General features: G+C 49.8%; 2 protein-coding genes across 2 annotated transcripts; one reads left to right on the top strand and one right to left on the bottom strand.

Annotated features, from left to right (window-relative positions):
- The first annotated feature begins 865 nt into the window (after positions 1-865).
- Positions 866-5,942, top strand: KLHDC8B (kelch domain containing 8B). The gene is made up of 6 exons (XM_065933711.1): positions 866-1,252; positions 2,181-2,690; positions 3,739-3,903; positions 4,233-4,457; positions 4,559-4,660; positions 5,091-5,942. The coding sequence occupies exons 2-6, from the start codon at positions 2,315-2,317 to the stop codon at positions 5,285-5,287; spliced, it is 1,065 nt and encodes a 354-aa protein (XP_065789783.1). The 5' UTR covers positions 866-1,252; positions 2,181-2,314; the 3' UTR covers positions 5,288-5,942.
- Positions 5,943-6,701: 759 nt separating this feature from the next.
- On the bottom strand, positions 6,702-14,934 carry C4H3orf84 (chromosome 4 C3orf84 homolog). Its single transcript, XM_065932201.1, has 4 exons — positions 14,908-14,934; positions 12,951-13,064; positions 7,529-7,585; positions 6,702-7,118 (listed from the first exon to the last, which is right to left on the bottom strand). Exons 1-4 carry the CDS (start codon positions 14,932-14,934, stop codon positions 6,702-6,704), a joined length of 615 nt encoding a protein of 204 aa, XP_065788273.1.
- Positions 14,935-22,371: the final 7,437 nt, after the last annotated feature.

Here is a 22,371-nt window from a genome sequence, read left to right as displayed (position 1 = left end):
GTTCTACACTGGCTCCCAGAGTCCCCAGCAGGATTTGGTCCCAGTTGCCCACAGTGGGAACTTGCTTGACACACCCTTAATTGGCTGGTTTCCCTGTCTTCTTGCCACTTCCCTGCTGGTGCTTCCTGTCCTCATTTCCCACACTAACTATGTGCACTTGTGTCTCAGTCTCCAGGTGTGCTTCTGGGGAAAATGAGGCAGACTGTCTATAAAATAGGGACAGGATGGTAGCAAGCACAAACATCCATGAGGACCTCTGCTCTTAGGTGACCACTGACCTGTACAAATGGGCCCCAGCTCACAGACTCAGCCAGTACTCTTAATGCTCAGAAGATAGGATGAGCCAGGGTCTGGGTCTAAGGTAGGTTGGCCTCTGTCACACCAACTTGCTTTCGCCTGACCCCAGAGTTGGCTAGAGGCAGACACAGGACCGTGAGGATGGACAGTCACAACGTGCCTAGGGTCCCAGAGTAGCCCAGGCTTTAGGCCCGACGGGACAAGCCCAGAGTGACCTGCTTGGGAGGTCCGTGGCCTCTGATTCTTCATCCTTTGCTCAGGTACACTCCCCCACACAAACTGTCCCCACCCAGACCTGTGGAAGGGCCTGTCAAGGACTGAGGCTGGCACCTTCTGCTCCTCCACCCACGGCTAGCCTCGATGTGCATCACACAACCTCTTCTGTGCCCTGTTCGAGCTTGGGGAAGGGAGACCCAGCCATTGCCCACGCCAAAGGCCCAGGCCATTCCCTAAGAGGCCTCAAGGGGGCGCCGCCGCGAAGCCTGTCGTGGGCTCTTGTGAGCGCAGTAGCGGTGGGCGGGCGCCCGCTCCCTAATTCCCCAGGTTCTGCTGGTCGGCCCCTTCGCGGGTGCTCCCAGGCTGGGTCCCGCTCAGAACCGCCCGCATCCTACACGGGTCGCGAGGCCCATCGCCGCGTCCTTTCTCCCCGCCGCCCGAGGTCGGACCCCAAGTCCTGGGCAGGCCCAGTGTCCACGTGTCCGCCTGTCTGTTCACCCGTGTGCCGGTGACCATAGGTCGGTGCGCCCTGCTTCGGCCACGGCAGGTGCAGGGTTAAAGCAGGGGGAAGGGTTTCCCGAGTCGGGAGGGGGGACGAGGGGCGGACCCCGTCCAGCCCCGCCCCGCGCCGGAGCAGAGCCTGAGCCCCGCCGGCGCCCGGCCTCAGCCCCAGCCAGAGCCGGCACCAGCGGAGCCAGAGCCGTGGACCCTGCGCCCGGCGGCGCCGAGCCCCGGCCCGGTGAGTCCCGCGGGAGCCAAGCTCAGGGGAAGTTTGGGGCGCGGGGTGTAGAGCCCCAAACACGCTTGTCAGGACCCGCCCCCCCGTCCCCCACCTCCGCGTTACCCGAGCTGGAAGTTTGGGGCCAGGAGGCCCTGGCGCCAGGGGTCCTAGGAATATGGCCCCCCTTGGGAAAGGAGAAGCCTGGGAACTTGGGGATCTGCTGTAAAGTCCAGCTATCCATTCCTGCTGGCAACGCCCTGGACTCTGGGAACCGAGTCCAGTCAGTGCTCCTAGGTGCCCCAAATCACCTTCCTCCCCTTTCCGGACATCAAGAAGGCTGGTCACTGGGGACCTGGCATGGGCAGACCCCTAAGGATAGACCTTGAGGGAAAATGTGGAACTCTGGCCTCCAGCCCCTCCCCTCCCGGTTCCACCACCCTGATATTGGTCTTTTGCCTAGGAATGGATGGACTCTATGGGATGATTCCCAATTGGGATGTAAGGATACCCTGGAGTCTGATCTTTGGCAGTAGGTGGGAGACCCCAATGGCTATCCAGAGCACCCTGGAAGCCAGTAAAGGGGAGGGTCCAGTCTAACTCCACCATTGCAGAGCACCAGGGTGTGGACTGTTGAGGGAAAAGGAACCAGGCTGGTGTGGAAAGTCCTATCCTAGTTACTTTACCTCCCACCTAGACCTGGATTTAACCGGGGAGCAACTAGGTGAGGGCAAGTTATGGGAGGAGAGTTCCTCGAGCCCCAGAGGCAGTGGGGAAGTTGCCTGGGTAACTGGGAGACTGCCCTCCTTCCCAGTCCTGGAGGGAATCCACATCAGTGTGCTAGCCAGTGGGGGTGGGTCCTCCCTCTGCTTTTCCCACCAGCAGTTTGGGGCCAGGGTGCTTATCAGTATCAGTGGCTCTGACTCTTCATTTTCCTTCTCTTCTGTAGGTGAAGACCAAGTCCCTGGACTGGCCCCACACTCCCTTATAGTCCCCGTAGAGTCAAGATGAGGCCCCATCATGCCCTTCACTGAGGCCTACAGCCTAAGCAGCTAGCATGGCCTGCCACTGTAGGTGAACACCATGGCTACAGGAGGAGGCCGGGCCTTTGCTTGGCAGGTGTTCCCACCCATGCCCACCTGCCGGGTATATGGCACAGTGGCGTACCAGGATGGGCACCTGCTTGTGTTGGGGGGCTGTGGTCGGGCTGGACTGCCTCTGGACACTGCTGAGACACTGGATATGGCCTCGCACACGTGGGTGGCACTGGCGCCCCTGCCCACTGCCCGGGCTGGCGCGGCTGCTGTGGTACTGGGCAAGCAGGTGCTAGTGGTGGGCGGTGTGGATGAGGGCCAGAGTCCGGTAGCTGCTGTGGAGGCCTTCCTGGCTGACGAGGGCCGTTGGGAGCGTCGGGCCACTCTCCCTCAGGCTGCCATGGGGGTTGCGACTGTGGAGAGAGGTGAGTGGCCTCCCAGGGAAGGTCCCTCAGGTGCCCCAGCAGCCTCCATCCTTTCCTGACCTGGTCCCTTTACCTTCAGAGGTTGGGTGGGAGCTGTACATTTTGCCTGGGTGCCCTGGACATGGAGTTGCCTCCTGTAGCCTTCTGTACCTAGTTTTGAGCTGGGCCAGCAGCAGCCTTAACTGCGTTTTCCAGCTGTGAGCTGAGACTCAGAGCCCTGGCTAGCCGCCAGCATGATGGGAGGGCCAGGCCACCTCTCTGCCCCATTCCTCCTCTCTGAGAGACCAGAAGGGGTGGCCCAATAGCTCCCATAGTTATAAATAGTCTGGGAGGGGGGGAGGGGAGCAGGGCCTTGGCTCAGAGCCCAGCGAGTGCTTAAATTCCTCATGCCACACAAACAAACCTGGGAGAGGAGATGGACAAAAGCCAAGCTGTCCTGGAGGCAGTTGCCATGGAAGCCCTTAGCTGACGGGCCATCGCCCCAAGGCCCTCAGACATTGCTCCCAGCTGACTCTGAGGGTGTCACAGGGCAAGAACCTTCTCTAGTGAGAGGACAGGGTACAAAAGTGCCAGCAGGAGGCTCATGGACAGCACCCTCATCCTGCAGGCCCAGGCTCCTTCTCCCAGTCCCCCAGCTGATCCCCAGAGCCCCCTCCCCAGTCTGAGCTCCCTGTTGAACAGATCTCCATATGGCCCCCGCCTCTGGCTTAAACCGAGCCCCAACCTTCTTCATGATAATTCCCACCTTGTGGCCTCTAGGTCTGACCACCGTCCTGCTTGGATGCCAGACTTGGTTGCCATAGCGTCTCCAGGGAGACAGAGACAGATTATAATTAGATCAACTGCCTCCTGCTCTTCACTTGAAGGGGCCCTGGCCAGAGTGGGGATCCTAGCTCTCCCATCCCCCACACCACGCAGGCAGGAGGGTGTCTGCTGCTAGAGAGGGGTTACTGTAAATAGGTGTGTCCCAGGCCTGACCAGGGCAATTGTCAGGGTGGAGGACTGTGGCCAGGCCCAGGGATGGTCCGTATTACTCTTTTCCCTGCAGATGGTATGGTGTATGCACTGGGGGGAATGGGCCCTGACACGGCCCCCCAGGCCCAGGTTCGGGTGTATGAACCCCGCCGGGATTGTTGGCTGTCGCTGCCCTCGATGCCCACACCCTGCTACGGGGCCTCCACCTTCCTGCATGGAAACAAGATCTATGTCCTGGGTAAGGACCTGGGGATGTGCCAAAGTGGCTTGAGGTCCAGAAGCTTCAAATGTATCCCTATAGGTTAGTCTGGGATGGTGGGACAAGAGCCCCTTTGTTGGGTTGAGTCAGGGTTGCTCTGAGGTGCTTTCGGTGGCCCTGCTGAGGCTGGCAAACCAAAGCCCAGCGCCTATGGATCTTCGGGGTTGATCCATGCTCTGGTGTGCACACAGCTGGGTATGGGTGGCTGGGGCGGGCAGTGGTAAAGGCTCAGCAACCTGGTAAAAGAAGGGCCTGCCAGGCCCACCCCCACTAGGGCCGCCTCCCAGGTGCCCCAATTCCATTGGCAGGGGGCCGCCAGGGCAAGCTCCCAGTGACTGCTTTTGAGGCCTTTGATCTGGAGGCCCGTACCTGGACCCGACACCCAAGCCTGCCCAGCCGCCGGGCCTTTGCCGGCTGTGCCATGGCCGAAGGCAGCGTCTTTAGCCTGGGTGGCCTGCAGCAGCCCGGGCCCCACAATTTCTACTCCCGCCCACACTTTGTCAACACTGTGGAGATGTTCGACCTGGAGCATGGTGAGCAGTGGTTGGTGTGGGCTACCCTCCCACTCTCCGTGGGCTGGAGAGGTGCAGAGTGCGTGACGGGGCTAGCTCTCACCTCCTCGCCTCTCCTGCAGGCTCCTGGACCAAGCTGCCACGCAGCCTGCGCATGAGGGACAAGAGAGCTGACTTTGTGGTTGGCTCGCTTGGGGATCATGTCGTGGCCATTGGGGGCCTTGGTAAGTCTCTGTGGGGCTTGGGATAGGAAGGGAGGCTGAGACAGGAAGCAGTAGCCCTCTGCCTGAGTACCACCTCCTCCCCTTCTCTGGGTACTCCAGGGGTCAGGACTTTATGAGTTTTCCTTTCCAAACCAGTCAGTGGGTGGTCTACCTGGCTCAGCCTTTGGGGTGTCTCTCAGCACCTAACTGTGGGTTCTGCAGCAGCAGGGGCCCAGAAGATAGAAACAGGACAAATGACCACTGAATGAATGGAGAAGTGGGAATGTGAACGAATAGATGAATGAGGAATGAAATGGGGGCAACGGGTAGCAAGACCCTGGGTATCCCGTCCTGGGGCAGTGCATGCTGGGCCATGCTGTGGGCTCAGGGAGCAGACGAGCTACAGCCCCTGCAGCCTGTGCCCTTTACACACTCTGTCTCCTTCTGGCAGGAAACCAGCCGTGCCCCCTGGGCTCTGTAGAGGCCTTCAGCCTGGCACGGCGCCGCTGGGAGGCACTGCCAGCCATGCCCACAGCCCGCTGCTCCTGTTCTAGTCTGAAGGCTGGGCCTCGGCTGTTTGCCATCGGGGGTGTGGCCCAGGGTCCCAGTCAGGCTGTGGAGGCACTGTGTCTGCGTGATGGGGTCTGAATGCCTGATGGGACCTGTCCACAGGAGCAGTTCTGTGCCAGGAGCGGGTGTCTGTGGTTCCTTTCGCTGCTGAGAAAGCTCACTGTGGCTCTGTGGGATGAGGGAGACACAGGGCGGGGCACTTGAGACACTGCTCCTGAGACGTGGGGGTGGCCTTCATCTTTAGCGCAGGACACACACACCCTTCTACCCACCTTTACTCCCATCCATTCGTGGATCATGCCCAGCTCCACCCTTGCTCTGGAATCTGCTGGGTCCTCTGACCAACTGGGAAGTGGGAGAGGGCAGAGTTGGCCTCCAGCCCCACGGCTCGGTGCCCACCTGGAGTTGATCAGGCCCACCCCAGTGGCTACTCCTGAAAACTCCTCACTGTCAGCCTGCCTGGAAGGCCCCCATGGACCCGGAAGGGTTCAGAGAGGGCGGGAACACAAAGGGGTGTAGGCGTCGATGTGGGGACCTCCAGAGGGCCAGAAGAACATTGACTGTGGGCCCTTCACACTGCTGGCTGTGTGACCTCGGGCAAGTCACTTCACCTCTCTGTGCCTCAGCATCCTCATCTGTAAATGGGGACCTCGGGGACCTTCCTGCCCTGCCTACCTCACAGGGCTGTTGTGAGGACCGAGGGGGTTCAGATGTGGAAGTAAAAGTGCTGCTAACTCTGGCTTGTGGCCTCTGCTGTGGACTCTATGTTACCTATGTTACCCCTATGTTACCTATGTTACCCCTATGTCCTTGGCTCTCTTCTGGGGACCTCAGTTTTCCCAGAGATGAGGGTCTAGAGAAGCTTTTAGGATCTGGCCTCAGCGCTCAAAGGGTTCTGGTGGCTCAGCCCCACCTAAGCCTCTGCTCCTCTTCTGTGACTTAGGATGACCACCCTCTCCCACTGCCCTGGGTGTTAGAGCTCACAAAACAAACACCATAGAATTAAGATGACCTCCAGATCCATGTCACACAGCATCTCCTCCAGGCCTCTGCTCACCTCCATGGTGGTGGTGGGGGTGGGGGTCCAGTGGGGGTTGGGTCCCTCTGTCCCAGTTGTGGGGGAGCTGTCTCTTAGGCATGGCAGTGTAGCCACTCACCAGACGCCCTGGAGGCAGTAGTCTCCCAAAAAAGCAAAGCTGCCAGCCCTGGCCTCCTCCTCCAGTCTTTGCTGCCCACCAACAGGGGCTGCTGACTCTGCTTTCCCTGCAGCCATACTGACTGCAGGAGGTTCACGGTTGGGTTTGTGGCCAGAGCAGATTTGGGGTCCTGGAACCCACCTGCTGTGTCCAAGGTAACCCTCATGGACTGTTAGCCTGGGACGTTAGCACAAGGCGCCATGGCACACGCAACAGAGGAGGCAGGCGGGGGGCCCAGCTTACTGTTCTCCAGCCCCTGAGACCTCTTGGGCTGCAAGCACAGATGGGCCTCTGGGTCAGCCATCCTTGTTTAATGTTCTGGACCAGTTTAGACACTCAGAGACCCCAGCGTGAAGATAATGCTGCAGCAGCTTGGGTCTGGGGATCCCTGGGAGGTCGGGCAGCATGTCGGTGACTGGGGTCTGGGGGCCCACGTTGTCGCTGCCACAGTGACCACCCCGGGAAGGCTGGCAGAAATTCTGCTGGTAGGTGGTGTTGACGCGGGGAGGCTGGATCTGCACAAAGTGGACAAGGCGCTGGGGGAAGTCCCTGAGTCCTGGCCCGGGCCGGAATTGGGTCTGATAGGAGGATTTGAGGGGCCGCAGCTGGCGCAACTCCAGTTCACAGGGTGCCCAGCGCAGGAAGGTATGCTGCTGCCACAGGCGCTCCAAGTCTTTCCGCCTTCCGATTCCCTGTAGCAGGCAGTAGGGCCCCTTCTCAACGGTATGGGCCCTTGGCCCACAGTCTTGGCACCAGGCGATTCCTTGGGCCCCTCCTAGACCCCAGCAGGCCTGGTGATGCCTGGCCTCCCTGGCCTGTACCCCAGCCTCTTTGAACTGCATCCCAGCCATGCCTTCCTTTCTAGAGCGAATAGAGCCCCAGAAAGTCAGTGGCCCCTAGGATATTTGCACATTTTCAGGCAAACTGATGAAGGAAGCCCAAAGCAGAGGGACCTCTGTTTGGGGAATGGTTGTTTGCCAGAGGAAAGAGGTTATCAGGCAGACAGACACTCCTCTGGATAAAGGAGCCTGCTCTGCCCACCATGTCTTATCCCTTCCACCCTACCTCAATTTCAACCTAGGCTGGAGGGCTGCCCATTCTCCTTCCTCTCTCCAACACTCACCTTGTCGAAGGAAGTGCGGTTGTCATGCTTGGAGAAGAAGTGTTGCTGTGGTGGTTCCTTGAAGACAGAAAGAAAGAGGGTGAATGGGGAAAAATGATGCTTAGCTGTCCATAAGATGCTACCTGAGGGCCCCATAATGGAGAGAAGTTGTCAGGTGCCACCACCCCTAAACTGCCAACATCCTGAAAGGGCAGATACAAATTAAAACAACAGCTTATTCCTGGAGCATCTCATCCCAGCACTTGCCCCCAAAGCAGAAGCCTTTGGGGTCTCCAATTGAGAGAGGGGCTGAGGCATCTTACTGGACATCCTTCATCAGTGGGGCAGTACTTTAAGTCTCACAGTGGGCCTTTAACCCTAGATTGTTCACAACTAGGCTCCAGCTCTCTCCTCTTCTCTTTTACTCTCTAATCAGTGACCCAGGCTCTTGGCCCTAAATATTATACTACCTGGAAACCGACATTTCTCTTTATAGCTTGAGCTCTCTCTTGAACTTCAGACTAATTAGCCAACTGCCTGCTCCATATTTCCATGTAAATGTCTAATGGACATCTCCAAACACATGTCTTGGTTCTGGGTCATTCCACAAAACCACCCCACCTACAGCCTCCCCCAGCTCAGGTCATGGCAGTTAGATCTTGCCAAACACCCCAGAGGCCCCTTGATTCTTCTCTTTCACATCCTGAATCCAATGTGCCAAGAAATCCTATGGATACTTCCTTCAATATGTACCCAGATCAGACCACTTCTCATCATGGCCACTGCCTTCTCTGGTCTAAGCCACATTCTTCTGATGCCTGAATACTGCAAGAGCTTCCCACTTGGTATCCCTGCTTCTAGCCTTGCCCCTCCAGCCTCCTGTCCTCTTAGCAGGCAGAATAACTCTTAATATGTAAGTCAGATCACACTCCTGGTTTGCCAAAAATCAATAGTTTCTCATGTTTATAAAAGTCAAAGTCAAAAAAAAAAAAAAAGTCAGAGTCATCATAGTGGTCCATGAGACCCACATAATGATTTCTTCACTACCTCCAGCCACACTGCATCCTCACTGCTCCTCAAACACACAAGCTACTTCCACCTTGGACCTTTTAACTACCTCTTACTTCTGCCTGGGACTCTTCTCCTGGCTGGCCATGACTCCTTCTCACCTGTCACTTGGGAGGCCTGCCTTGACCACTAGAGTTCCATCGCCCCAACCCTGCATTTTTCACCTTCTAACATATTATATGACTATATATATTGCTATTCATCATCTGATGCCCCTGACTAGAACACAAGTGCCTCATGGTTAAGGTCTGTCTCACTCACATCTGTAACTCCAGGACTGAGCTTGACACTGTGCTCAATACATGTTTGCTGTTAAATCAATGAACAAGGACAGGGACTTCCCTGGTGGTCCAGTGGTTAAGACTCTGAGCTCCCAAGGCAGGTGGTCTGGGTTCAATCCCTGGTCAGGGAATGAGATCTCACATGGGAACTAAGAGTTCCCATGCCACAATTAAAGATCCCACATGCAGTCGTAAGGGGCTTCCCTGGTAGCTCAGCTGGTAAAGAATCCACCTGCAACACAGGAGACTTCCTTGGTCAGGAAGATCTGCTGGGGAAGGGATAGGCTACCCACTCTAGTATTCATGGGCTTCACTTGTGGCTCAGCTGGTAAAGAATCCGCCTGCAATGAGGGAGACCTGGGTTTGATCCCTCAGTTGGGAAGATCCCCTGGAGATGGGAATGGCTACCCACTCCAGTATTCTGGCCTGGAGAATTCCATGGACTGTATAGTTGCAAAGAGTTGGACACGACTGAGTGGCTTTCACTTTGACGTGCTTCAGTGAAGATCAAAGATCTTTTTTTTTTTAAATAAGAGATCTTTCATGCTGTAACTAAGACACAGCACAGTCCAATAAATAAATGGTTTTTAAAAATTATTTTAAAAAAGAACCAACTATATAGCACAGGGAACTCTAAGTAAGACTGTAATGACCTATGTGGGAATAGAATCTAAAGACGAGTGGATATATGTATAAGTGTAACTGATTCACCTTGCTGTACACAGAAACACCACATTGTAAATCAACTATACTCCAATAAAAATCATTTTTAAAAATAGATTTTTTATAGATTTTTTTTGATGCACCACATGACTTGTGGGGCCTTAGCTCCCCAACCAGAGACTGAACCCCCGGCCCTCAGCAATGACAGCATGGAGTCCTAACCACTGGACCACGAGGGAATTCCAAGATTTTATAGATTTAATACACACACAAATGGGAAATCTGAATGAGAGAGGTGGATTACATCCATGTCAATGACCTGGTGGTGATAATCTACTATAGATTTGCAAAATGCTACCACTAAAAAAAAAAAAAAAAGCTACCACTGAGGGAAACTGGGCAAATCATAAAAAGGATCTCTCTTTACAACTTCTTCCAACTGCCTATGAATCTACAGTCATCTCAATGCTGCTGCTGCTGCTGCTGCTGCTAAGTCGCTTCAGTCGTGGCCGACTCTGTGCGACCCCATAGACGGCGGCCCACCAGGCTCCGCTGTCCCTGGGATTCTCCAGGCAAGAACACTGGAGTGGGTTGCCATTTCCTTCTCCAGTGCATGAAAGTGAAAAGTGAAAGTGAAATCTCTCAGTCGCGTCTGACTCTTCGCGACCCCATGGACCGCAGTCTACCAGGCTCCTCCATCCATGGGATTTTCTAGGCAACAGTACTGGAGTGGGGTGCCATTGCCTTCTCCGAGTCATCTCAATAAAACTTCAATTAAAAAATCTAGGGGTCTGGGGCATATTCCAACTGCCGCCCCCCCCCCCACCCCGATTGTTCCTGCATCTCTATCCTCAGCCATGAAACTGTACACAGTCCTAGAATGTGGATGCCTCAGCTATTGAAGGCAGCTCTGACTTTGGAAACTCACTATTCTTACAGTGACAGGATAATCTATCAACTCCCACTGACTTGAGTTTTATTCTCACAACTGTGGGAATCTGGTGAAAAGTGCAGTCATTTCCTCTCCGCCCAGGCAGTTCAGAGTATTCTTGTCCCCAAGGAGAATTTCACCTGCATCTTTGCTTCTAAACCACCGAGGGCTCCCTTTCCATTCAGGTAGTAAAGCTCATGGCCTCTGAGCAGGTAGGGCTTGGGCTAGGATACAAGCTGAAGAGTCCTTGGGGGAGAAGTAGGTTTCCTGGGATGGATCAGTGTTTGCCTGTGGGAGGGCTAAGAGCCCCTGTGGAGGCTGAACAGCGTGCAGCTAGAGGGGTACAGAGTTGGGGGGGGCCTCTGTGGCAGACTGAGGTGTGGTGGGGGTGGGGCAGAAACAGGGACACACAGCAATCACGGTACCACAGGACCTGCCTCCAACCATGAGCCCCTGGCTCTTTGGTCTGACCCGGACAACAAACAAGCCCAGGATTACATTTCCCAAGAGTCAGGCAGGTGAAGGCTAGAAATAAATTAGTCTGGTTTAGAAGAAAAAAAGAGTAAAAAGAAAAAAGAATTTTCTTGCATCTGAATGACAAAATTCATACCTGCCCCAAACTAAAGGTAAATGGATGCCACATATTGGAAAGGTTTTCAACAAGAATAGCTGCAGTCAGCTAGCTGACACCTGGTATCTCTCAGCAAATAAGGGGGAAAAAAATGTGCACCTTCCCAGAGCAGTTCCACTAATTAAAACAGCTTTAGATCTAGTCAGGAGACCTAGCATTTGTACAACCTAAAGCCATGCTATTTGGGGTTGCTGATAATGCCAACATGTAACAAGTCTTGACTTTAATCAGAACAGGTCCCCAAATATGTCCCCTACTCTGTTCCTGGGGGGGTTGAGAGGACAATCCGGTCTTTGGGATGAGAGCTACCACTAAGGACTATTATAGAGACACCAAGCAGGATGTGCCCAGGTTGCCTCTGTCCCTGCGCTACCCAGATCTCATCACTCTCTCAGGGGAGGTGGCCCCAGACAGCAGTCTGGAGTCACATTTGGGCTCAGTACGCACTGACAGACAGCCCTTCCAACTGAGCATGGTGAGGAAGCTCAAGCTCTGCGGCATGGCAGACTCTAAGACCCTGCTCCTGGCCTGGGAAAGCAATTTGTAGCGAATCCAGATGGCGGAGGGAGCAGGACCTGGCTGGAGGCCGGGAAGCAAGAAGCTGCAGTGGGCAGGCCATGTTCCAGGCACACCTCCAGGTCCCTCCTCCACCGTGCTCTGCCAGGAGTCTGATGTGAACTCAGTTCTCACCAGGCTGACTTCCCTCAGACCTGAAAGGAAGCTGGAAAGCAGATGGAGGGGAGGGAGGAGATCTTTCTTCTCCTGGCTCCCTTCCAGGCCGGCCTCACCTGCCTATCTTAACACTTCTCTCAGGATGGCCCTCTCCACACCACTCTCTCCTGGGTTCTAGAAGCCATGCCTTTCCCTGGTTCCTTCAGGTCCAGCAGTCCTGACCACTTGGTTGTTACCACCCTGTGAGACCGCCGTTCCCTGAAGCCCCCACACCTACCTCTTTATATGTGTACGCTCCCGAGTGCTCCCATTTTGAGTGGGCTTTTTACTGCTGGGACACTGGCTGATGCTCAGTGCTCTCTCCTTGTCTCTAGGCCTGGAAGCATGGAGGGCATAGGAGTCCGGCATCCTTCTCCTATTATCCGGAAGCCTTTTCCAGCCACTCTAGGCCACTTCTGCCATCACTCCCTTCCAGTCCTCCTTGGTCACGCATGGCGGTGAATGTGTGCATGTGTGTGTGCCAACCAAGTTGCTTCAGTCATGTCTGACTCTGTTGACCCTATGGACTGCAGCCTGCTAGGCTCCTCTGTCCATGGGAGTCTCCAGGCAAGAATACTGGAGTGGCTTCTATAGAAGCCATGCCCTTTTCCAGGGAATCTTCTCAACCCAGGGATTAAACCTGGGTCTCCTGCCTTGTAAGCAGAGTCTTTACCATCGGAGCCACTAAGGAAGCCCATGGGGGTGGATACATGCCACTTTTCATGCTGTTCTCCTGACCAGGAGAGGCTTCCTTCTCACTCCTGAGCCCCTGGATGACGAGGCTGACTGTGAGCTAGACCACTAACTTTTAGGGCATCAAAGAATTCATGCTGAAGGACAGTTGCCTGCAAAACTCAAGGCATACTTCTTGGGTTCTGGAGGCGCTCACTCCATGATCACCCATCCCACCTTGGCCCTGATCCTTCCTCCATTTAGAAGGAGCAGTGAGCAGCACTGTCCAGCCCGGTACTGGCTCTTATACACCCTATCTGTCGGGGGAAGATCTGACATTTCAGGGACGAGGGCCCAGGACTCATGCAAGTCCTGGGGACAGGCTGGCCTCGGGTGTCAGTTCAGCTGGGGTTGGGCTGAGGATGTTGCTCTTGCGGCCTGAGAGCAGCAGGATGTGGCCCAGCTGGCTGCAGGGCTGCTTCCTACCTGACAACGTTGCAGGAACGCTGCTGGAGGCTGGGGCTTGGCTGCAAGGCGGTATTCTCGAGCACTGTCACTCCTGAATTGGCCTCTGTAGTGCCCATAGAAGCCACTGTTGTGCTGTAACAAGGCAGGCTTGAGGGTGAATCCCACCCCAAGCCCCCTCCCATTTAGACCTCCCAGGCTAGAAGCCTTTCCTGACAGAATAAAAAGAATCAGAGAAGGAGGGACACCCTGGAGAGAAGCCAGCAGAGGAATGTCTCCATCCATCACTAAAACAGTTGGCCTCAGCTGTGCTGGCCCACCTGGGAGGGTTATGTGTGTAAGCAAAGGATTCCTTCCTTCCTTCTCACTTCCCTCTCTCCTTCTCTCTGTCTCCCTTCCCTCCTTCCTCTCTTCCTTTCTCTGTCTCTCTCTTTCTTCAGAGCATCCTAATATGGGCCAGCGACCTGCAGCAGTGAAAAGACAGAAAGACCCTGGCTCCTATGAACCTTTCTTCTAGGGAGGAAGTAAGACAAGTGACTAGAGTCAGGAAAGAAAGAAGCTGATGACTGGATCGACAGTGACAGGCAGCAGGGGACAGCATCTCATGACAATGGGGGTGGTACCTGAATGTGAGGAGGAGTCAGCCACATAAGGAGCAGTCGAAGAACATCCTATGTGTGAGAACTGCAAGTGCAAAGATTCAGAAGCCAGAGAGAGACTTGTGTTGGAAGAACCAAAAAAAAAAAAAAAAAAAAGAGAGAGAGAGAAATAACAACAAAAAAAAAAGGCCTTATTGACTAAAAGACTGTGAGCAAGTCGAAGAGAAGTGAGGTGGTCAGGGAGGGACAAGGCCTGGATTGGATTAGGAATATGGATTCTAAGAACAAGAAAAGACTTCAGTAATGGAGGGAACCAGATGGGTTCTGAGTTGGGGAGACTTAGGAAGCACTGAGCAGAGTTTTGAGAACAGAGACACTATCTAGTGGTGAGGTCCTTCCCTGGGGGATCTGAGAGGAAGTTCCCTTCCTTGTCCTCCCTGCATTAATAAAGGTCAAAGGTCCCTGAAGAGCAAAGATTAATTTGATCCATATTCTGCACCTATTGACAAAGTCATGAACACCTGTTTGTCACGCACTTTGCTATTCTGGGGTGAACAGTGCACCATTTGAAATTGGAAGAAGGGATGAACTTTCCAAAAGAAGTACTTCACCAAAAGTGGATACTTTTGGAGAGAATTTCAGAGACAAGGACTGGCAGAAGACAGAAATGAGCACCTATCAGGGATATAAGAAGCTGTACTGTACTGACGTCATGAGGCTGACAACATGGTTGACCATATTCTGCCAGGGAAGTCCTGTGGCCCGACCTCATTGCTCTCAATGCTCCCTGGAGAGGAGAGTGTGTCTAGCCCACTCCACAATCACAGCCCTGAGCAGAAAGAACTTGTCCCAAGCTGGCCTCTGGCCATCAAAATAGGCTTCTTATCTTTTCATCCCACTGAGAGCTTGGGTCATCCAACTTGTCTATCCATCCTTCTACTACTTGTCAGACCTTCCTCTCTATTCAGTTTATTTCAACAGTGTTTCTGGACCTTGACTGTATTCCAGGCATGGGACATAGGGCTAGAAGAAAAAAGTCTTTACCCTCAAGATGTTCCCGGTCTAGAGAGCAGTCAAACTATAGAAGTTTGGGAAGATCAAACAAAAGACTGGGAATAAATGGGGTGGCAAGAGGACTAAGAGGATCACCTAATCCAGGCATGAGACCAGGACACATGGAAGGGGGCATGGTGTCAGGAAGAGTAGGTCAGCTCTAGGGGGACCACAGAATGGCAGAGCAGGAATGGGCAGTTGGGGGGGGTCCTCCTCTAGCCTGGAGGCTAGATAAAACCCTTCTCACTTTACTCCCATGAATCATTCAAATTTCAGGTACTACCCCAGGGCCAGGGGCTAGGATTAATTGTAAAGTGCATTCTTACCCAGGAGCCTACTAAAGCACTTTGCATCTTTCCAGGAAAGGAGCAGAAAAGGTAAACTTTCCTCTTGTCTTTTTGAGGCTACTTCTGGAGAATGAGCATCTCAGCAGGTCAATTTCTTGTTGCTTAGTGACAAAGGGAGGTTGTGACTACACAATGCTCCTGATTGTTGAGGCAGTGCCCAGCCTGCTACCCTCTTTGTGCTTTCTGCTCTGTTCTTCTCTTTCAGAGAAACCTGCCCCTCAGCACTAAAACCTGCTCCTCAGCTTGGGAGAGTTCTTATATATAGAAACATATAAGGCTTCACAGTGGAGTCTGATGAACTCACAGTCAATGAAATACCAAAGAACATTTTAGAGGCAAATCCTGTATTTTTAAAACTGTAACCATACTGCCAGGGATATAAATTTAGAATGCATTTCATGGAGTCAGAAGAAATGCTAAAGGGACTGGTGGCTCTTAGGATAAAAATGCCGCTTCAGAATAAGGCTCCGTCAAGTTCTCAAGAGTTTGTGGTAACTGAGAACACTAACTGTTGGCAAGGGAATGTTACAAGGTCTCAAGTGAAGGAGGAGAGAGCATAACAGTGGAGCAAAAGCAGCAGCATGAAAATATCTGACACCATGGTTCCATTCCAAACTAGCCTTAGGCAGATTATTGTCTCTCTCATTTTTTTTTGTCTCTCTCATTTTTAATATAGGCATGTGAACAGTTCACTCCTTTTTCTAACATGAGGAAGCTTGTGATGAGCCTCTAAAAATGTGCCAGTGAAAAGTTCAACAACAGGAAACACTCAGTAGGGCTTGTGTCATTGGCACAAGCCCTCCTAGCCAGAAAGTCCACCCTATTAGTATAGTTACTCTGGAGACCCCCTCCCACATGTATTCATAACTACAGGAAGTTCACTGCTATATCTGTATAGGGGAAGAACTATAAAAAGGCTGAATGGTTATCTGGAGAACAATGAGAAAATTGGCCTATAATTACACAATAAAATATTGGAGATGCTATAAATCTGCTACAGATACTTGAGTCCATAGAAATAAACCTTAAAAATAGTAAGTCAAGTAGTTGCAGGGGGAATTCCCTGGCAGTACAGTGGTTAAGTGTTGGCGCTTTCACTGCCAAGGGCTCAGGTTCAATCCCTCATAGGGGAACTAAGATCCCACAAAAGGTGAGATACAGCCAAAAAAACAAACAAAAAAAATTGTATAATTTGACACAATTTGATTTATGTATATACATATGAAACATAACCACAATCAAGATAGCAAACACATCCATCGCCCTCAAGTTTCTTTTTGCCCATTGGTATTCCTTCTCTAGGGTATTCAGGCAACTGCTGAGGCAACTGCTGAGGCTGTTTGTCTTTCTATTATGATAGATTAATTTGCATTTTCTAGAACTTTATGTAAATGGAATCATTCAGTATGTGTTCTTTTGTGAATTTGTCTTCTCACTCAGTATAATTATTTTGAGAATTATCCATGTCATTGTACCTGTCAGCTGTTTATTCCTTTTTATTGCTTAGTATTTTTCCATTGTGTGGATATGCAAAATCTCTCCTCTGGCTCTTTTTTTTAATAATTTATTTTTTAATAGGTTTAATCTTTTAGAGTAATTTTAGACTCACTGAAAAATGGAGCAGAAGGTCCACAGATTTCTCATATACTTTCTGCTTCCACACATGTGTACATTTATTATAAATGTCGATCCAAGATCAACACATCATTATCACCCAAAGTCCATAGATTACCTTAGGGTTCATTTCTGGTGATGTACCTTCTATGGATTTGGACAAATGTATAATATATAATAACATGTATGCACCATTATATTAGGTTAGTACATAAGTAATTGAAGTTTTGCATTACTGAAAGTTGCCATTTGATATTGGAATACATTTTTAAATAAATGTGGTTGTTATACATCATTTTAATGTGTATTTCTTCCTTTATGTGTTTTTACTAATGACTTCTTATTTGTCAATTATTTTATATTTATTTTAGACCAGGGAAATGATGTCAGACAAGAAGCAAATTCGAGCAATTTTCTAATTCGAGTTCAACAATGGTTTGTAAAGGAGCAGACACAACTCACAACATCAGTGAAACATTTGGCCCAGGAACTACTAATGAACATATAGTGCAGTGGTGGTTCAAGAAGTTTTGCAAGAGACAAGAGCCTTGAAGATGAGGAGCATATTGGTTGGCCATCAGAAGTTGGTAACTACTAATTAAGAGCAATCATCAAAGCTGATCTTCTCACAACTACACAAGAAGTTGCCCAAGAACTCAACATTAACCAGTCTATGGTTTGGCACTTGGCAATTTGGCATTTGGCAAATTGGAAAGGTGAAAAAGCTGAATAAGTGGATGCCTCATGAGTTGACTGAAAATTAAAAAAAAAAAAAAGTTTTGAAGGGTCATTTTCTCTTATGCTGTGCAACAACCACGAACCATTTCTCAATCAGATTGTGACATGAGACAAAAAGTAGGATTTTATACAACTGGCGACAACTTGCTCAGTGACTGGACCTAGAAGCAGCTCCAAAGCGCCTTCAAAGCCAAACTTGAATCAAAAGAAAGGTCACAGTCCATGTTTGGTGATCTGCTGATGGTCTGATCCACTACAGCTTTCTGAATGCCAGTGAAACCATGACATTTGAGAAATATTCTCAACAAATCAATGAGATGCACCAAAACCTACAATGTCTGCGGTCAGCAATGGTCAACAGAAAGGGCTCAATTCTCCACAACACCTGACTGTACGTCACACAACCAATGCTTCAAAAGCTGAATGAATTGGGCTATGAAGTTTTGCCTCATTGGCCATACTCACCTGATCTCTCGCCAACTGACTACCACTCCTTCAAGCATCTTGACAACTTTTTGCAGGGAAAATGTTTCCACAACCAGCAGAAGGCAGAAAATGCTTTCCAAGAGTTCCTCATTTCCTGAAGCATGGATTTTTATGCTACAGGAATAAACAAACATTTTTCATTGGCAAAATTATGTTGATTGTAATGGTTCCTATTTTGATTAATAAAGATGTGCCTGAGCCTAGTTATGATTTAAAGTTCATGGTCCAAAACTGCAGTTACATTTGCACCAACATAATAGTATCATACACAATAATTTCACTGCCCTAAAAACCCTCTGTGCTCCACTTATTCAACCCTCCCGCCCCCTCTAGCCTCTGGCAACTAGTGATCTTTTACTATCTTCATAGTTTTGCCTTTTCCAGAATATCATACAGCTGGAATCCTGCAGTAGGTAGCCTTTTCAAGATTGGCCTCTTTCATTTAGTAAATGCAATAGTACTTAAGTTTCCTCCATGTCTTTTCATAGCTTAATGGATAACTCTTTCTTAGTCCTGAATAATATTTCATTGTCTGGATGTATCACAGTTTATTTATCCATTCACCTACTGAAGATGAAATCTCAGTTGCTTCCAAGTTTTGGCAATTATGAATAAAGCTGTTACAAATATCTATGTGCAGGTTTTTCTGCATGCATATATTTTCAACTTTTTTGGGTAAATACCAAACAGCATGATTGATGGATCATTGGTAAGAATAAGTTTAGTTTTATAAGAAACTGTCAAAAACATACTCTGAAGTGGCTGTACATTTAGCATTCCCATCAGCAATGGATGAGAGTTCCTGTTGCTCCATGTCCTCACCAGCCTTTTGCGTTGCCAGCTTCTTCTGGGTTTTGACAATTCTTTTTGTTGCTGGGAAAGATTGAGGGCAGGAGGAGACGAGGGTGACAGAGGACGAGATGGTTGGATGGCATCACCAACTCAATGGACCTGAGTTTGAGCAAATTCCAGGAGATAGTGAAGGACAAGGAAACCTGGTGTGCTACAGTCCATGGGGGTTGCAGAGTCAGACATGACTAAGCACTTGAACAATTGTTTCATAGTGGTATCTATTTTATTTTGTGTTTCTCTAATGACATACACTGTTGAACGTTTTTCCTGTTTATCTGCCATCGGTGTATCTTCTTTCGAGAGGTGTTCTGATCTTTAAAGTTTTTTCCTATTGTTGGGTATTTTGAAATACATTTTAGTTACCAGTCTTTTATCAGCTAAGTCTTTTGAAACCACATACCAATCAGGTCTTTGTCCCCACTACATCACTAAAACTGCTCCTGCCAAAGTCACCAATAATTAATACTCATTTTCCTTGATTCATTAGCAGCATCTGACACTAACTTCCTCTTTGACGAATGGTCCCAGAGGCTTCCACAACTTGGTCCCAGAGGCTTCCACAACTTCTCAGTCACTACTAGTGTTCCTCCCCTATCCCTGACCACTCCTACTCTGACTCCTTTGCTTTTTCCTCATTGAAGCCTCTAAACTTTGCGTGTCTTGGGACTCAATACAATCTGTTTTCCATCCATACTCCTTCATTGGTGATCTCAAGCCACTTCACGGCTTAGACAGCTATCTATAACTATTGTGCATTAAATTGAGAGCATCTGAGTGCGTCTGCATCAGCGAGGGGATTCAGGGCAAGGTGTGGGTAGACAGCAGGGTATGAGTATGCAGGTGTGAGGGTTGCTCTCATCAGGTGCGCGTGGGCTGGGTATTGCACAGCAGTATGTGGTGAAATGTAGGTCAGCAGACCTGGCCCACGATTAAAGGCTTCACAGTTCAAACTATTAGGACCGTTAAAACCGTTAGCAGCTTGCTGCGGCAGGGGCGGGCCCAGAGGCAGGGGGTTAACTCTCATTGGTCAGAGCGCATCCTGGGGGCGTGGCCACACAGCTTTGGCAGCCTCCTCGGAAGCAAGCTGCCTCTTGATCAGGCGCGTGCAGGCCCTCAGAGGTGGAGGCAGGAGGGGGTTGGGCAGGGCAGGCTGGAGCGTGGTGGGTGGGGGATGGGGAGTCGGGGGATGGAGGATGGGAGGGGTCGGGGGGGTGGGAGATGGGGGGGGTCAGGGGATGGGAGGTGGGGGTGGGGGTGTTAGGATTAGGGTTAGCCCTTTCTCTGTGACGAAAGACCACCGTGGCTCTTCAGCTTCCCTGGGGAGCTGTCTTCGCCAGATTCTTTAGGGACAAAGGCCTCCCGGCCTGCCTCAGAGACCAGGAAGAGAGTCCGCCCCCAGAAGTCAGGGTGAACCGGAACCCAGGGAAACCCACTGGGATTTTGGTCATTGATTATTATGACGGGAAATCCCTTGGAGGGGTCTGGAAAGGACAAGGAATAACTTATTTAGTCTACGATCCCAGAGTTTGTCTCCTGGTAGAAGAGACTGAAAATGAGACAGCGACTGTACCGAGGTTGAGGCAGGCCTGGTGGAGGCCAGAAAAAGAGACTAGTTTTCCCTGTGGCCAAATAGGGGCACTTGGAGGACCCTGCACTGCGATCTCAGGATTCTCTTAGTTGAAGATGGGGTCAGATGGGAGGGCTTGGAGCCCCTCAGGACACACCCTCTTCAGCCCCATATATTCCTCCCTGCACATAAAGACCCTTGTGGAAATAGTCACTTGCACTGAAACCTTTTCCTTCCTTTTCTGCTTCCTTTAATGGGATTGGAGGAGGAGAGAGGGAGGGAACTCAGCCTTTGTGAGTTGTTAATATGTGCATTTCAATTCTCATTTACCTTAAAATAGCTAAGGTCCAACTAAGAATGACTACCTCTTCATTACTAGTGTTATACTAGTATCTGTGAGGAGAGGGATTTTTGTAGATGGTATTTCTAGCCTCTCAGAATACAAAAGCATGTATACAGATAGCATGGTGACAGGTGAATGCACAGAGGACAGGTAAGCTGAGACTCTTGGCACATCAAGCACCAGGTGGCCGTTAAGCACAGTTGGTATAACCATGGAATTTCTTCAACCATATTTAAGAAACCTCTTAAGAGTAAGTTAGGTCTGGAACCTGGGGAGTAGTTATTCTAAACCCCAAACAACAGGTTATATAAATTACTCTATCAGCATAAACAGAAGTGAAAAACAATAGAGGATTTATCATCTATATGTAGTTATAATGACCTTAAATAACCTTGTAGTGATATGTATAAAAGTGTCTAGATTCTAAATCTATACTCTAGATGGAGGAAATTCTGCTAGTGTGGATGGAAGAAAAAAAACTCGGACTATCAGAAAAACTCGGACATACAGACCCCATAGACTGTAGCCCTCAAGGCTGCTCTGTCCATGGAATTCTCCATGCAAAAATACTGGAGTGGGTTGCCATTTCCTACTCCAGGAGATCATCCTGACCCAGGGATCCAACCCAGGTCTCTCCTGCGTTGCAGGCAGATTCTTTACCATCTGAGCCACCAGGGAAGCCCCAAACATGAGGATCAGGAATCCCATATTTACTTTATCTCCTTTATTAAAATATATAATAAAGTCTGTGATGATCCAGGGACTTAAATGTAACAATTGAAAACAATGTGTTTTAAATTTATGGATATTTGGAAAGTTTTGCTCCATTGTTCTAATTTAGTTCCCATTTACTCATCTAATAATACTTTGTATTATTTGCCAGCACTTATTATTTGCTAGGCACAATCTGTAGATTCTGAGGGTATAGCAGTGAACAAAACAGACAAAAATTCCTATCTTCAAAGAGCTTAAAACTACATTCTGGTAGGCATGGGTGTGCATGCTGAGAGACAAAATATGATAAATTAATAAAATATATAATGTATTAGGATGATAGGGTAGAGAAAAAGCAGGGAAAAGACATAGTGATGATGATGATGATGATGATGATGATGATGGTTTTGGCCTCACCACTTGGCATGCAGGATCCTAGTTCCCTGAGCAGGGAACTTGTGCTCCCTGCAGTGGAAGCTCAGAGTCCTAACTATTGGACCGCCAGGGAATTCCCATATAAGGGCTTTTGTGTTTCTTTTACTGTGACCCATTGGCTGAGATGTCCTGACCATTTTCTGTAAGATCTGTAGTGTGATACAAAATTTTCTTTTAAAAAATGTTATGTAATCAGATTTGTCAGTTTTTTTCTTCTGGACTTTTTGAGTCAAAGTTTTCCCCACTTACAGGCTATAGAGAAATTTACCAGTTTCCTCCACCCCAGAGCTTTTATGGTTTCATATTTATTTTATCTCTGATTCATTTGTAGTATTTTGTAACATATGGTGAAAGGACTAGATCTGATTTTTTTTTCATATATCTATTCAGTTATCCCAACCCTACTTTAAAATGTTTATCTCTCCCCAACAAATTTGAGATACTACCTTTATCGTAAACATATATTTCTATTTTCAGAAAGATTTATTGCTCTGTTCTGTTCTACTGGTTTGTCTATCTAATCCTGTGCCAATTTATGTGATGAGATGTGAGGAAACATCTTGCCTTGTTCCTGATTTTAGTGGGAATGTTTTTTAGTTTCTGACCATTAAGTGTAATGTTAGCACAATATTGAAAATCAACTATGCCCCAATGGAAATTTTTTAAAAAAGTATGATGTTAACTTTGGATTTGG

Source organism: Muntiacus reevesi, chromosome 4 (assembly GCF_963930625.1).
Source record: "Muntiacus reevesi chromosome 4, mMunRee1.1, whole genome shotgun sequence".
In the NCBI taxonomy this organism is placed as follows: domain Eukaryota; kingdom Metazoa; phylum Chordata; class Mammalia; order Artiodactyla; family Cervidae; genus Muntiacus; species Muntiacus reevesi.
This window is presented reverse-complemented; position numbering and strand designations above follow the sequence as displayed.

What these genes read in the sequence shown, in the direction of transcription:
- C4H3orf84 (XM_065932201.1), bottom strand. Translation starts at nt 14,934, where the DNA reads ATGCAAAGTGCTTTAGTAGGCTCCTGG. An exon ending in GTGCTTTAGTAGGCTCCTGG is followed by an intron (nt 13,065 to 14,907) that starts GTAAGAATGCAC and finishes GCCTTGTTACAG; the next exon opens with CACAACAGTGGCTTCTATGG. An exon ending in ACCGCACTTCCTTCGACAAG is followed by an intron (nt 7,119 to 7,528) that starts GTGAGTGTTGGA and finishes ACCGTTGAGAAG; the next exon opens with GGGCCCTACTGCCTGCTACA.
- KLHDC8B (XM_065933711.1), top strand. Translation starts at nt 2,315, where the DNA reads ATGGCTACAGGAGGAGGCCGGGCCTTTGCTTGGCAGGTGTTCCCACCC. An exon ending in GGTTGCGACTGTGGAGAGAG is followed by an intron (nt 2,691 to 3,738) that starts GTGAGTGGCCTC and finishes TTTTCCCTGCAG; the next exon opens with ATGGTATGGTGTATGCACTG. An exon ending in CGTGGCCATTGGGGGCCTTG is followed by an intron (nt 4,661 to 5,090) that starts GTAAGTCTCTGT and finishes TCCTTCTGGCAG; the next exon opens with GAAACCAGCCGTGCCCCCTG.